This window comes from Gavia stellata, chromosome 9 (assembly GCF_030936135.1).
Source record: "Gavia stellata isolate bGavSte3 chromosome 9, bGavSte3.hap2, whole genome shotgun sequence".
Lineage (NCBI taxonomy): Eukaryota > Metazoa > Chordata > Aves > Gaviiformes > Gaviidae > Gavia > Gavia stellata.
The window spans coordinates 13,767,675-13,782,091 of NC_082602.1; the positions used below are offsets into that span (position 1 = coordinate 13,767,675).

Consider the following 14,417-nt stretch of genomic DNA (forward strand, 5'->3'; position numbering starts at 1 on the left):
GATTCTTTCAGCCTACATTCAAAATCAGAATGTAGTCCAGGGACTTCAACAGCTAATGCTTTAAGAGTAGGTCAGACCATTGATGGTCCTCCCCATTTTCATACTCACTGGACAACCTGTGTGCAAAAGATCACTTTTGCGCGCACTTCAAAGACATCAAACCTCAGCAGGCCCTCAGTACGAACTCAGTTTGGGTAATACTAAATGCTCAAGATGTATCCATAAAACAGGTTTTAGGCAACATTTTAACAATTCTATTTCTTGCCCAAAACAAGCAGCACAGAGGGAAAAGAAGGCGAAAAGAGGAGGGAGAGGTCGGAGAAAGTCACGCAAGCTTCAGTTCAAAGATGAATTCTAGAGCTGTAACAGCTTTTAAGTCTGGGCTAGCTTAATCCAACAGCGACCACTGTAGGTCTTAAATTGGGATGCTGCAATGTGGAACTTGTTTATTACAAATTTCCAAAGTTGTATTCTTGCAGGGTGCCATGAATAGGTGAAAATATTACACCTGAATCCCATTAGGTACTTCTTTTTACACGCAAAACCAACATTTCCTTGTAAAAGCCTGTAATGAGCTGCAGTAACATTCAATTTTCTTTATGAACTGCTCTGAAGTTACAGTGCAACTTGGCTGATGGACTTGATTCTGTGATGTCCAAAACATTAGTAAAAACACTGTGCTTTTTTCTCTCTTTCCTTCAATTGCGTAAAAGCAGTACTTATGAAGTCATCAATGTGACTTCATTCATAAATGTCTACCAGAACGCAACAAGATAATCTAAAAATTCTTACCTTGTAATACTGCCCCATGTTGACTGTTGGAGGAGGGTACTGTCCTGTGTTTTGCTGGCTTGGCATCCTCTGTCCAGGATAGTTGGGAGACGTAAGGGGTCTTGGAGGGTTGGGAGCGGGGTACTGACCAGGCTGGTTTGGAAACTGGCTATTTGGTCCATACTGCTGGTTTCCATAATTTGGCTATTTCATGACAGAGATGAAAGAAGACAAAGATCTGTTTCATGCAAACAGCTGTCTTGAATTGATTATTAGCATACATTCAATAGCGGAATCAAAACAAACAACAAAACCCTCCAGGTGAATACTCCTCAACTTGGTGCCGGGCATGCCTAAACCAGGACTTTGATGGCTGGAGGTGAATACTCACTCAAAAGCATAAAAGTCCCGCAAACCAAAGTGGGATAAGAATAACCAGGTACCTTAACACACACATACACTCAGCCTTGCAGCGATGTCAAAGGGCACCGTGTTTGAAGAAACCAGAATTACAACTAGATGCAATGTTCACAAAATCTCTGTGTTTTTGCAAGTGCTACCAGCCCCATCCCTGGGGCTCCTTTTCCAGATCGAGAATGAAAGACATAAAAAGTAACATAAAAAAATATAACCCTGGAATGGGCAGACAATAGAAGCTGTGCTGCCCATGTCTGTCTTCCCAACACAATTGCTATGCTGGCCCTGTGCTAGAGTGTTTAGCAATACCCTAACAACTAAATAGAAGCTATTACTAGTCATAAACACCTTGCTAGTGCTAGCTGGTACTGTGCTGCAGTTTTGGAATCAAAGTCATGAAAACTGGAACTTCAAATGTAATAAAATGTCAGTTTGAAAAATTAACTGATTAATAAGAAGTTTCCATAAATGAAGCTTTCAAAAACCAAGCAAATAGCATCTATGGGATCTGCAGAATTCCAGACCAACAAGCATGTAACATTTAGGGCACTGTTCAGCATTGACTTCTTGGGAACATGATCATATTCACTTACAATGAAAAACCTGCTTCTGAAGCAGCAAAAAGGGATTTACAGTCTTCCTTAAAATAGGAAATCTGAAGATAAAAATTATCTGAACGAGTCACATTCTGTGTTTTCTTAATTGTAAAGTGGCAGTATTTACAGAGTGAAAAGCCTTCCCAGAGAAGGAACTCCTGCAAAGGCACATAACTTTTTTTGTTTGATTTTTTTATATAAAAAAAAAAAAAAAAGAGTTTGCTGATCATGGAAAAAATGCAGCTCATAATAAATATTTGCTATATTTTCAGCATACCAAGACACTCTTTGCTGTACGTTTTCTATAAACTCTTACTACCATTATTATAGTCAGGGCAGTATCATAATATTCAAAGCTCTACACACCTGGAGTTATAGCTGTTGTTGTAGTCTAGTTTAATACAGAATTCTACCAGGAAATTACCTCTGAAGCTAGTAACTGGACACTAGATTTGTAAAGGCATTTAGGTGCATATAGATCCTGAGAGAGAGTTGGTGAGATTCTCAAAAGCATCTACTGCCCCATTCACACCAATTTGAACAGAAAAATGCATTGGTGCTTTTTAAAAATCCCAAAGCTTGTCTGTCTACAACTTTGGCTGACTGAATTTCTTTAAAATTTTGACCCGAAGCATTTTACCCAAGGTCATAACACAAGTCAATGGCAATGTAATTTTGTCTACAAAGCCACTCGGATCTCATATAACAGCATGGGAACTTAGACAGAAATACCACATTCCAAATAAACTTACATTAGATAAATGCTGACACAGAGGGATTTGAGTTCAACATGATTTATATTCACCTCAGTGCCTATGAAAATCAAGCCCCAAGAAGTCTGGAAAGCAACTGGTCTTTAAAATAAATGTTATTACTATTGGTGTTTATACAATGTATGCCTTGTATCTCTTTAGAACAATAAAACCATCCAAGAAAATGCAGATCACATACGTATTGGGCTCAAATGAAGTATTTCACCTTCAACATCTCTTTTAAGTTGTCACGTTAAATAAATCCACTCCTGTGAAGAAAGTCTGCTTAAGGTCTGTGAATTCACTATCTAGCGTGAGAATCTCAAAGTGACATTTTGAGGGCTCAGCCAGTTTTGGGCCTTTCTTGGTTTTAATGACTGTCATCTTGACTAACATAGCAAGGGACAACCTGAATACTTTAGAAGCTAAAAAGGAAGAGCTGCTGCTGCTTGTGTTTTAACAGCAGTATTCCTACCAAGGCAGGAACAAAGATGTACCTATTGTACAGGGAAGCACATCACATGTTACCCAGCATGTTGCAGCTTTTAGTTAAAGTAACACACTGTACGCAAAATATAATTTGTTTTATTACCTCTCCTGGATATGGTCTCTTTATGCCCTGTATAGGCAAAGACTGGGGACGTGGGCCTGGGTAGGCTTGCTGAGGCATCCTCTGCCCATGGGTACTGAAGGGACTCATTCCAGGAGGCCGAGGCTGGTTCATGCCCATGGGTGGCCCACTCATGCTGGAAGGTGTCATTCCTGCTCCCATGCTTGCTGGGTTCATGTTGCCTGGCATAGAAGCAGGGCCACGAGGACCAGGCTGGTTCATAAACTGGTTGTTGTAAGCCTGAGTTGGACCCATCTGGAAAGAGGAACAAACCTTCAACGGAAGAAGAAGAAAAAAAAAAAAAGAATAAAATGCGACATGCATTTAAAATGGGAGGAGGGAGCTGAACATGCTTTCGGGGGAGGAAAGGAGGGGAGAATATATGTCGCATTTTTCTTCAATGTTCTCCAACATTTGATGGGCAGTGATGTTACTTATAATAATTCAATTGGAATTGTAGAAGGCGTAAGACAGAAAGACAGACATAAGTCTAAGCTAAGCAATTAAATCGTTTAGATTGGCTAGTCTCTTACTGTAAGGTAACAGGTTAGGAAGCTGGCTGTGTAAATACAGCACAATACTACAATTTGTAAGAAATTGTGCTCCTTTACATCACCCAGCATATGGGTCCATATACTTCAAAACTCAGAGAGGTAAAAAAGCCGAGGAGTAAAAAGCCTGAATTCATCAAATCCTTGTTTATTTAAGAAAAAATTATTACATGAAGTCATGACATGCTGGAGGCTATGGATCACCAGAAATGCATGTCTCACATAGCTGTTCTCATAGACAACATTATTAAAAAGCAAGTATCTTTTCTACTGTTGTTTCCGTGTTTGAAGGGAAAAAAACCAACCAACCAACTGTAGTTGGCATAATAAACAATTACCCAAGCAGTACAAAACCTATTCCAAGATTCTGGAACATTTCACCGGGTACTCAAATTTAGAGGTTCACAGGGCTGGCAAAGGCAGCAATAATATATCACATCAGATGCAGCTGTAACTTTGGGTAATCTTCAATTTTTTTTAAGGGGCAATCTCCAAACTACAAAATACAGTTAGGCAAGATTTACTGGGAGAAACACAGGAGACTGACTCATACTTACATACACACATTCCAGCAGTTTCTCATAAGCATTTATAACCATGCTCATGCACAAAAAAAAATAATAGAGTAGGCACCCTAATAACCAGAGGAGTAAGAAGGACAGCCCAATTCCCTGTAACGGTCCAGATCAGGCAGGTATGAAGACATAAGCGTTACTCTCTTACCGGTCCATACTGGTTCATGTCCTTATTCTGCGTTTCCTGAAGGGCTGCCACAGTGGCTGTAGCTGTAGCTGTTGCTGTAGCAGCTGCAGCTGCAACTGCAGCAGCAGCGGCAGCTGCAGCTGGCTGGGTGAAATCAGCTGGTGGCCTCGTGTGTGGGGGGATCCCCATTCCTGCAGGGGTATTTGGGCCTCCAGGGTAACTGACAGGGAAGATAAGAAAGAGAGAAAGACTTAAGACAGCCTGGTGGATTTTGTTTTGAACGCTTGTGTGATCCTCATCTGGAACTGTTCCAAAACCACGTATCAATGCCTAACAAAAGCCAGCAGGATGGGGAATTAGGTGTGTACAGGAGATGCAAGTGTTGCTCGGGTGCAACAGTCATAGGGCTGCCACTGGGATTGCAAGGCATCACCGTCAGTCGCTTTGGGGGCAGTGAACTGCTTTGCAGCTCTGTAGCTTACTGTGAAGTTGAACTGAAATCCTGAAAGTTAATACATGCTCCATTTCCCAATAGTGTAGGGACAGACTGCACAGCAGCATGAACAGAGACCTTCCTCCTCTTTGATACGGTGCATTCATCTGCCTCAGTCTGGAATTATGCCAAGTGTTCCTGACGTTGTAAAAGCATTCCTCCCTGAACCTCAGCAGAAAGACCAGGAGAGACCAAATGCAATCAGCTCTACTGGATCCCTCACAATGTATTTTGCAGTTCCTACCCAGCTCTCCTATTGATCATAAGATAAATTAAGCTAAATCATGCCTTTCCCACTCCAAGACATCAACTATCTTGATAAATATGGGCCAGCATACTGTGCCCATTTTACAGAGGTTAATACAAAGCTAAAGAAACTTTCTGACTTGTTCAAGGTCACTCAGTAGATCAGTGGCAGAGATGAAAGGAGAGATAAGTTCCCCGAGTCCCAGGCTTACATTCTTCACACTAGACTGACTATGCTAACAACCTTTTCAGCAGTCTTTGCAGAGGAACCATAAACAGTGGTTTCAGTTAAGTGCACTTACCACCCTTGTTTACAAAGCATAAACACGGAAAGTCTATGTAACAAAATGTAGCAAATGTAACAAACAAAAGCAAAATGTAACAAAACCCAGGCTATTAGGTTTCGCTTACTTTACTAATGCAGCATTTACTTCCCCAAAACAAATAGACAGCTTGACCATCTCTCTTAACAAACATCTTCACCCCTAAATCTTTTCAAATTCCTGCTGTGGAGTAAGTCTTTGGGCAGAAACATCCCATTGCACAGAAACCTGCTTTGCCTAATACTCAAGCTTATTCCTCCATACACAAGTAGAAATTATACCATCAATACCTTTCACATCCTGGCCTTATTAAATGTTAATCATTCCTAAGCCTGTGCTCTGTTTAACAATCTCTCTTAATTAAAACTTTATTTTTGGGGTTTATTAGAGCTAATTGATTGACCTAAGCCATTTCCATTTACTGTGATGAATTTCATTGCAGTTTGGATAGCTGATTTCCGAAGCTGTAAAAGCAGTATACACTTCAGTTAACCAGCATAAAATAGCTACTGAGACTTTATGTAATTAAAATAAGCCCGTGACACTTCTGCCAGGTCACTAAAACAAGCTTCATCAACTATTTTACGTCCATTTTCCACCTCACACAAGTAAATCTTACCTGCCACCAAAGCCTCCACTTCCAGGATAATTGGGTCGCCCATACATGCCCTGCTGTATGTATGGTTGAGTGGAGCCTGCCTTGGCTGAAAATTGTTGCTGCTGTCCAGCAAACTGAGGGGAATTGATTCCAGGGTTGCTGGTAGTCATCCCAGAAGCCATGGGATTTCCTGCTGGATTCATAGGGTTATTAGCATTTGCCATTGGATTTCCCAGCACCTGTGAGTAGAAACATGAAAATAAGGGGCTGTACCTTGAACAACATCAAGCAAAGTAAGTTGATTTGCTGCAATCAATAAATTACAGTATAACCACCCCGTACTCTGAACTCTAACGAACATACACCTTGTTGATATCTAGGTGCACATACCTAGTGATTTCTCCTTTTATTTTACCATTTCCAAACAAACAAGTGTTTCTGTTCTCTAACTATCCTTCACAGGAGATTTTTAACTAGATGGAACCCAAACTAACACCTATGAAAAAAGTTACAATGAAGACCTGCTAGAGCCATGCTCTGTAGGTGACAAATTCATCTGATTAAGTACATGCTTTTTCTTTTTTTTTTGATGTAGGACTTTGAAGTAACTCGCAAATATTCAGTCTCATTGACATACTGTAAAGGGTACTACAGATGCAAAGACTGTGAAATAATATATTTCAGTGGCTTAACCTGTTCTTGAATCTAACTGTCTCTAAAGTGTACACAACTCTGTCAGTGGTTTTTATTGCTTCTTAGAAAAAGAATCCTCTGTTCTGTTTTTAAAAGGAGTTGGTTTCCTTGTTTGAAGCATTTTTTTTCCAGTTGAACCAAAACTGCTGTGATTTCTGTTGAGATGTAAATATGGCTGTTCATGGACCAGCTGTATGGAAAACTGTCTCCTACCTGGGAAGAAATTTAGTGGTCCTGATTTTTGCAGAAGACCAGGTCACCAGCTGTGAGAATTTGTGAAAGGGAATCGGTGAGCCTGGCTCATTCCTTTCCCTCAGGGAGCATGAAGACTTATGGGAAACCCTGTCATTCATTTCAATCTGCTCTGAACAGCTACAATCAAGCTTCATGTTTCAGAGTTTCCCCCTCAATATTAATTATTAATATTATCAGTAATAAGTGATGTTATAGATCCTGTAACTGTTTCCTCTTTATTTTTTGAAGGAAGATTTTGCCACAACCAGTACTTATGTAACTGCCATGTGAGTATCTATATGACTTGGCCCTGAATGATTTCTTCTTCAAATGGCTCAATCCATAACAATTCTGTTTTTAATTTTGTGACCAAAATTAAAATAATTTTGAAAAAAATCCACAAAGACGTTTTTATGGGATCTGATGTCACTTGCTTTGAAAAAGGTAGAAAAGACAAGTTAGATTTATGTACCATTTGCGCTCATTAAAGATAGTGATATGTTTAGAGAACTTCATCCATGGTGTAAGAAAAAGCTAGACTGTGTGAGAGCTTGATTTGTGCTACACCCCTTGGACAGCACACTATTACAAATAATTGGCATCTCCTTATTAAAGCTGCTTCTTTTTGTATAGCATAATTCATTATACATTGCAGAAGAAAAAGAGAGGTAAGAGCAGAGAGAAGTGAATGAAAATCCAGTAAGAATGGCTCTCACCTGGAAGACAGGAGCTCATGCTTTTGCTCCAATGCATATGGAAATATTTTTGCAAAGGAAGGCAGTATTAACAGGAGAGGTTGAAAATAGTACAGCCTATAGCTTGGTAGTTAGCACCTCAGAGTGGGGGTAGACAGTGGATTTCACCAGCCCACAAGTATGACACAACCCTGGGTAAAATCAACAATAACTGTCATTTGGCAAATTTAGCTAGAAATTTTATTTTTAATAAAACAAATCTTCAAATTCAATCTGAAATTCCCAAGAGGTTTGGGATTACCCCAAAATCATGCTTTTAGTGTCGAAATCATACAGTGCAAAATAGATGCTAAACCCAAGCCTGACATTTGCATGCAGCTAAAGGAGTTACTGACTCAAGCTCTCAGATGCCTCCTTTCCTATGCCACTAAAGAAGACACGACTGGAAAAAAAATGCAGCATGTACAACAAACAGAACACGGGCACTGTTACCGATCCCAAGAGGATTTTCCAAAAAGCTTTCCATTTTGCAAACATGAGTGAAAACCTGTATCTACAGGGGAGGGAGCATAAAAATGAAGCTTACCTGGCTTTGAGAGGTGTTAGTCACACCCCATACTGTGGTGACCACTGATAAAGAGCCTGGAGGCTGGTTGGTATTTTGCTGCCAGGGAACAGAATCGTAAGGGAAAGACCCATCACTGCAAAAACAAATGTTTAGGAGGGTGAGATTTTGGAAGTTTAAACAGTGGCAAGTTACTGGTGGGAACAAAGGGATTAACACTTGACATTACCTTAACTTCCCGCTCCTCCTTCCATTACTGGACCAGTGCTCTCAGAGGCATAAAGCTTCTTTAATAGCAATGTGATCATATCAAAACCTCACAGGACTAATGGATTCCTTAACTATATTGAAGCACAGGGCTTTTACCATAAAGGTCTGTTACCAATGAGAGTAAAAATAAACTCGGGGCAGAGTTTCAAACAAGGACACTAAGCAAGTTGCTCAGAAACACTTATTTTTTGCAATCCATCTCAAGCTTTTCAACAATCATTGCTTCAGCTGCCTCGTATCAATTCAATTAGATTTTGAGACCAGACTGCAGCTCCGCTGTCTGCACTGGGTCCCCAAATGGCCAGAAAAGCCTTTAAAGGAATAGCAGTTCAGCATCATTTTGAAAAGTAAATTGAAATTCAGATAGTGTTCTCCCACACGATGGATAAGCTGCATGCCAAAACCAGTATTAGCTAATCAGCATTCTAGAAAATCAACTGCAGATATACAACACATCTTTCAGATAAATATGTGGATGAGAGGACTGGATTTTTCCATTACCTTTGTCCACAGATACAAGCAAACGTTTCTTACAGTTCTTTTCGTACAAAAGCATCGGTGGTTTCAAAATGAGCACAGGATAGGTACGCATCTAGCGTAATTAATGAAATATGTTAAATCCAGTGAAAGTAGCTATTAATCCCATAACTGTAAATATATCCCACTTGAAATTTACTCATTTTCATACTATTAAGTTGTAAATTAGATTTCTATATATGTGCATATATGTACACACACACACACGATCTTCCCTCAGCTAGAGATACATATACCATTTAGTACACACACACATTGCTCTCATTTTCAAATGCCACTGACGTGTATTTTAAATCAAGAACTGCATTTTTGCCTGGACTACCAGCTGTCACTGGAATACTATACAGGGCTACCTTGCCTAAAGAAACTATACAAGCTCTATGAGCGCTGTATCCACATGCTTCAAAGCCTCCACCATAAAGTCTACGCAATTAACTCATACAAGACACAGTGAGACAACCAACCTACCAAAGTCCTAAAAAGGGCTCTGTGGCAGACCAAGGAGCTGACTCTCCCATATCCCCAGACAGCACTCCAGGCTTGGACCACTTCTTCCTTTTGTGATGTGAGCCAAAATCAAGGACTACCTATGTGTTTCGTTGTTTAGTCTGTTCATAACACCTAGTGTAAATCATTTAAGAATAGGAATTGCATTGCACAAAGAAGTGTGCACACATGTGACAAAAACTGCCTATGTCCCAAGTACAGTAAGGTAAAATGAAACAGTGAATACACTTTACAAACAAGTAGGAAATTTCGAACAAATTCCATAATGCTGTGCCAGCACAACAGCATTGTATTACAACATAACTGTGAATTTGAACTGACCTATTTGTTTCAAAATACCCAAATTGAATTAAGCAATAAAAATCACAAAGCAATTACAATTAATTAAATGAGGGAAAAGAATAATTTCCCCTAACAAATAATTAGGGAAAATTAATGGAAAATAGTAATTCTCTATAAGATGCTTGACATGTAATATTTACGTTGACAGCGTGCATATAAAGCAATGTGTGAATAAGGGCATATTTAACACCTTGCAATCAGTAAGTCCTCCTAGCCCGTTTTTTCTTTTAAGTATTTTCTCTCAGAAGGCTGAAAATCTTTCCCCTCTCATTCAGAGGCTCAGACAATAGCTTCAGTGACTACTATTTGCAAATGACACAATGTTTCAGCAAGTCCCCTCCACCAGCATGGAGACAAATGATGACTAACCCAGAATTTGTGACTGCTATGAAGCTTTCCTCTTTTTTCCTGCTCTGAATGATGCCTCCTACTTTACTTCCTTCTCTGACTGTTTTTGATGATGTCTGCTCTGTGATTTAGTTTGGATATTTATGGCACATATCAGTGTTTGTATACTTCAATGACTACAAAGAAGCTCTCTCCATGACATAAGCAGTTACAGGACTCACTGCAGCCATTCCTCTCTATTCCCCACCGATGTGCTGTGGACAGGTAATGAAACCTGAGGGACAAGGCAAATATTTCGCAAGTGTATGAGTAAATAAGAAGGGTAATGACAGGCAGGGATCAAACCACAGAGTCACTGAAGGTTCTTCTAATGCAAATATGCTGTAGGGTTTATATGCATACTCAAACTTTCAGCTAGCAACGCCTTATCCTGCTGTTAAGAAGTTATAACCATTTCTTCACTTTCTTTGCCTCCAAAGCATGTTTCTCTTACCTGTTCCTCTCCTTGACAGTACAAAGAGGAGATTTCATATGTTATTCATCTGTACTTTCCAAAGTCAGAGCGTTTGTTCAGTGGAAGCTGCACTTGGTTCTTGAAGATTATACAATCACTTCATCTAGTTACAAATTACTAATTACAAAGAAGAGTAAATCACTCAATTTTTACTGTATTACAGTTAAAATGGGTGACACCTCAAGAAACCATGTTGTTGAGACATATGGTGAAAGCCTCCAGCACAGGACCCAGCATAACATAGGAAAGCCAGAAAAAAAGACCAGGTACAAATTTGTTGAGAAACATTCATTGTGCAGACTGAACCACGTGACTGTTACATTATCCAACACAGCCTTAAATCACAGACAATGTTAATATCAGAAATTACGGTAACACTGAAATAGTGAGGGATGTGCCTTGCAGAACATCAGCTTACACACCCTAAGATACACTTACTGCACTAGACCTCACTTCACTCAAACTTCACTTTAGTTACCCCAATGAGAGATACACAGCATTCTCGTCCTTTGCATTCCCCAAGCATGACACTCTGGCCCATCACCAATTACACACGTTTCATATGACTTTTGCCATACTGGATACAATACCCACCCTTCCTCCACCATGTGAAGGCTTCTTTGGTTTCAAGCAGTAGGAGATGCTGAAACACGTGCCACAACTAAAGGATTACTTGTCCTTCCACTTCACTCTTTCAACTGGTGTTTCTGTCCTTAGACAACCCAAAGGAATACTCCCACCATCAATGGAAAATCCATGTAAGTACCGTAATGAAACGTGACCAATCCAATTCTCATTTGCAAAAGAGCAGTGGCTTTCCGCTGTTATTATACAGATCTGTGAATTATTCCGAAATCCCTTTCTTTAAAATTGAAAATGGCAGCCAATACAGAAAGAAGCTTCAACCTCTCCAGCCACAGTGAAATGCTGCCCACAACATTGTTCCTGTTGAATGGTACAAGGGTAATTAAGTCTCTCACTACACCCAGGAGGGCACTGAGTCAGTTTGGGCTCAGCTGGAGTCCACTAAAAGAGTATTGACTAAATTTGTAATAGTGTTAATGAACCTATACATACTACCGGTCAGCATTAAAGGCCAAACAGCAGAGGAAGCCATAGAGCAAAGAGGAAAAGATGGAGGGAAATTACTTCTCAAACTATGATGTAGTGAAACTGCAATCAAGGAATAAGGAGGAAGGATTTCTTAGCTGCTGGCAAATGTACTGAAACCATCAGTAATACAACACTTATGTTGGAGAAGTACATTGGTACTTAGGTCTAAACAGCTTCTCTTTATCTCAGTACTAGGAAAACAGAACCAGACAGATACCCAGCCTCTTTGGAATAGTTACAGACTTCATGTCAGACACAGACTGTTAGTTAATTCTAATAGAAGTTGCTTAATAAAAAGTGAGCTACGTAAATTAATACTAGTGAATTACTGTATTTTATACATGATTTGTGGCATTTGAAAATGCTCTGTTTTAAATATGTTTATGTTGTCATTAAAGCAATTGTATGTGCATCTGACACTGTTTACATGCCTTCATTGATTGAGGAAGGAGAGATTCAGAGGGTTTAGTGAAGTACGCATCCCTAGAGCATTGGTACTTTACATGTTGTGGAGGAGGGTAAAAACTGGAAGTATACTTTCCCAGTGATTTTCCACATCACTTGTTGAGAAGGCCAGGTGTCTAAAACACTACCTTCATAAAGCATCTATCTCCATTTTAAACACTGAAAATATATCAACTACTGCAGAAAAGCACCAGATGTTGGCTTTCTCAAGAAACCTTTTCACTCCAAGCACTGCAATCAAGTTTCCTACAACTGGGCTTTCAGTGACTAGTTTCTGTTGCTTACCCTGAAGCCAGCTTTACAGTTTTGCAGGGGTCTTTAAAGTTTCTGAAGCACAGTCATCCCACCTGACTGGTAGCTAACACACACAGGCTCCACACAGTCCTTGAAATCTACAGACTCTATCATAACTTCTTCAGCTGACGCCAAGGTAAAAAGGTAATTGCCAGTGTAACACTGACTGTCATTTCTCCCGTGTCTTCTTTTGTCACCCATGGACACCTAGAGAGGAGAGCATCTGACAACAAGGAGTGAGGTGTCCGAGATCTACCCAGGTCAAACACTCCTTTGCAGTTACACATGGCCAAAAATCAGAACAGTCCAAACACAGCCCAAAACCGGGGCTCATGATCTGTTCTTGCCCACCAGCACCTCTCAGTCTCTGCACCTTACTTTGCCCCTACAACTGCCTCTGGGCACGTGTGTGCTCAGGGTGCCCAGCACCCTTTGGCTGTATTCTTGGTTGGAGCCTCTAGGTGACACTACTTTAATACAAACTAAAACATAACAATCTCCAAACAAGGCTCCTTGCTCCTTCCTCACCCCTCTTTTCCCCCTGAAACCTCATCTGTCTGCAGCAGAAAATTGTCACAAATCCCACAATCAGAACAGGAAATAAAGCCCTAGGTAACTGTAGCACCAATACACGTGTTTCATGCCTGTTTTGTCTCACAAGTAAGGCAGCTTAGCTTCTTTCATTCAGGTTTAGTTTTTGTTTTACTTTGGTTTCTCAAATGAACACCACTCACGTAGCTTTAATTATTAATATGGATTCAGTTAGCAATTCTTCTTGATTAGGGCACCACCATAAACTTATTTTAAGCATGCTCTTACTTAAGAAAAAGACTGTTTTGCATGGTGCAGTGCAAATACTGAATTTGAACCACCTTTTCGGTGTGCTCATGTTATAGAACAGGCATGAATTGCACCACATTTTTATAATTTTCCGCAAAACCTAACAACTTCTTTAAAAATAAAATCGCAAGAACAGATGGAACACTATTAGCAGTTTCCTGCAACACTAAAATGCTCCAGGAAGGACTTCAGATAATTTTTTCCCAATTCATTAAGCTAGGAATCCCCGACAATCTACTCATAAATAACAGATCAAATGGATTTTTTTATTTTATTTATTTCTGGTCAAATTTCCACTGAAAATATCCTTGGCCTTGACTACTGATTTGAAAAGAACAATGTGACACCTGAAAGCCAAAATTTGTTTCCTCTTACTGACAATCAAAAACATTTCAGAGATCTGCTTTTGTTTTCTTTTTAAAAACCCCGGACACTGAGAAGGAAACAACTGACTTCTCATTTTTCATCGAGATTTTTTTTCAGGGGAACAAAACCAATGCCTCACCAGCTGAGATACATGCACCATCTTCAAATGGCTAACGTGCTTGGCCAAAGTGCTTCAACTTAAAACATTTAAAATTAGTTTTTAGTCAACAGATATTAAAATGCATTACTATTAAAAAAAATTTTATAACACAAAATTTAAGCAAGTTATCCCTTGATCTTTTGTGCTGTGTTTTCTGTAGACTGTAGAAACCATTCTACACAATCCGTTCTCTGTTCACATGGAGGAATACGGCAGAGCAAGGAGACACCCATGTAGGAAGGACACGAAGACCACTTACATACACTCAGCAAGAAAATATGAAGACATATTGTAAAGAAAACAAAGAATAACTATCTCTGTACATCACACACCGATGTAAAGCAAACTAAAAGCCTATGTTGTGTACAGGCACCCTAAAGTGTTTACATTGAAGACGAGCAAAAAAAAAAAAGAG

General features: G+C 39.7%; 1 protein-coding gene across 1 annotated transcript in view; it reads right to left on the reverse strand.

Moving 5' to 3' along the window:
- The window catches only part of ZMIZ1 (zinc finger MIZ-type containing 1), a 159,031-nt gene that overhangs the window by 25,410 nt on the left and 119,204 nt on the right, over positions 1 to 14,417 (reverse strand). Inside the window, exons 5-9 of the mRNA XM_059821143.1 lie at positions 8,268 to 8,382; positions 6,081 to 6,298; positions 4,421 to 4,619; positions 3,129 to 3,401; positions 793 to 975 (exon numbers count right to left, since the gene is read on the reverse strand). Coding sequence (XP_059677126.1) covers positions 793 to 975; positions 3,129 to 3,401; positions 4,421 to 4,619; positions 6,081 to 6,298; positions 8,268 to 8,382 — 988 coding nt within the window. The remainder of the gene's footprint in view (positions 1 to 792; positions 976 to 3,128; positions 3,402 to 4,420; positions 4,620 to 6,080; positions 6,299 to 8,267; positions 8,383 to 14,417) is intronic.